Genomic DNA, 1,297 nt, shown 5'->3' on the forward strand with positions numbered 1-1,297 from the left:
TCTCTCTCTCTCTCTCTCTCTCTCTCTCTCTCTCTCTCTCTCTCTCTCTCTCTCTCTCTCTCTCTCTCTCTCTCTCTCTCTCTCTCTCTCTCTCTCCTTCTCTCTCTTTCTCCCTCTCTCTTCTCTGGGCAGGCTACATAAGCTCGCCTGACTACCAGGCAAAACAGCTCTTACAATTACATACACCAAACTAACAGTTGCTATGTTAACAGTAGCGCGCATTGAATGCAGCGAATTGAATGAATGAATGCAGCGAACAATTAATGCTTTACTGGCGTGTTGTGCTAACGAACCCGTGTTAATAGCGTGTGAATGCTAAACTTCTTAGTAAGAATGCTAGATTTCTTAGTATGAAAGCTAAATTTCTTAATACGAATGCTGCATTCGTCAGCGTCAGTCCAAGAGACTTCATAATGACTGTATATCGGAGTGTGGTAGGTAGCGTAGCTGTGCAGGTAGTTGGGTTTAACTGCTAGTAACACTGATGCTGCTGCTGCTGCTGCTGCTGCTGCTGGCAGTGTAGCCATGTAGGTAGTTAGGTATAGCTGCTAGTAACACCCTCACTGTCGCTGATGCTGATGCTGCTGCTGCTGCTGGCGGTGTTGCAGTGCATCGAGGTTGACATGGTGAAGGTTGAGCTGCCGGAGGCGCCGCCCTCTCCGCTCGGAGCTAACACCGCACCGAGCAGTAATGCATCTAACGCTTCCTCGCCCACCCACGAGGTGAGCCGTCGATCGCTCGCACCACGTCGATAGATTCTACAAGCCGTCACTCTAATATAGTGGCTAGAATCTATCGGCCGTCACTCTAATATAGTGGCTAGAATCTACCGGCCGTCGCTCTAATATAGAAGCTAGAATCTATTTGCTGTTTACCGCTCATGACTAACAGTTCCGCCTGCTTGTGACAGTAACCTCCCGCTATGGAGACTATCATTAATGTAATTAACACGGTGGGAGATTGCCGGCGGGGTGGGGGTGGGGGGAAGATGAGGTGGTGGTTCCTTGTAGGGGAGAGAGCGTGGACGTCTATTTTCGACGAAAGGACGTCGGCGACGGAGGGGGATAATAATGTTATCAAGAGCTAATAAATAGCTAATAAATAGATATTTATTAGCTATTGATGTTATTCTATCAATCCCTCACTCACGTGTTTTCGTCTCAGGATTTAATTTTGGAGGATAATGATGAAGTTTTTTGGGGGAAAGGCAGTTTTTTGTTGTACATAATACACCGTGTTGTCCTCTCCTTGTGTACTCGTACGTGTTTTCTCTCCAGTAGTTGTTCAAATAATTCCT

General features: G+C 46.9%; 1 protein-coding gene across 1 annotated transcript in view; it reads left to right on the forward strand.

Annotated features, from left to right (window-relative positions):
* The first annotated feature begins 572 nt into the window (after positions 1-572).
* Positions 573-1,297, forward strand: part of LOC106810353 (serine/threonine-protein kinase ULK1-like) — a 9,973-nt gene continuing 9,248 nt past the window's right edge. The window contains exon 1 of the mRNA XM_014813668.1: positions 573-722. Within this exon, the coding sequence (XP_014669154.1) occupies positions 573-722 (150 nt within the window). The remainder of the gene's footprint in view (positions 723-1,297) is intronic.

This window comes from Priapulus caudatus, unplaced genomic scaffold (assembly GCF_000485595.1).
Source record: "Priapulus caudatus unplaced genomic scaffold, Priapulus_caudatus-5.0.1 Scaffold435, whole genome shotgun sequence".
Classification (NCBI taxonomy): domain Eukaryota; kingdom Metazoa; phylum Priapulida; class Priapulimorpha; order Priapulimorphida; family Priapulidae; genus Priapulus; species Priapulus caudatus.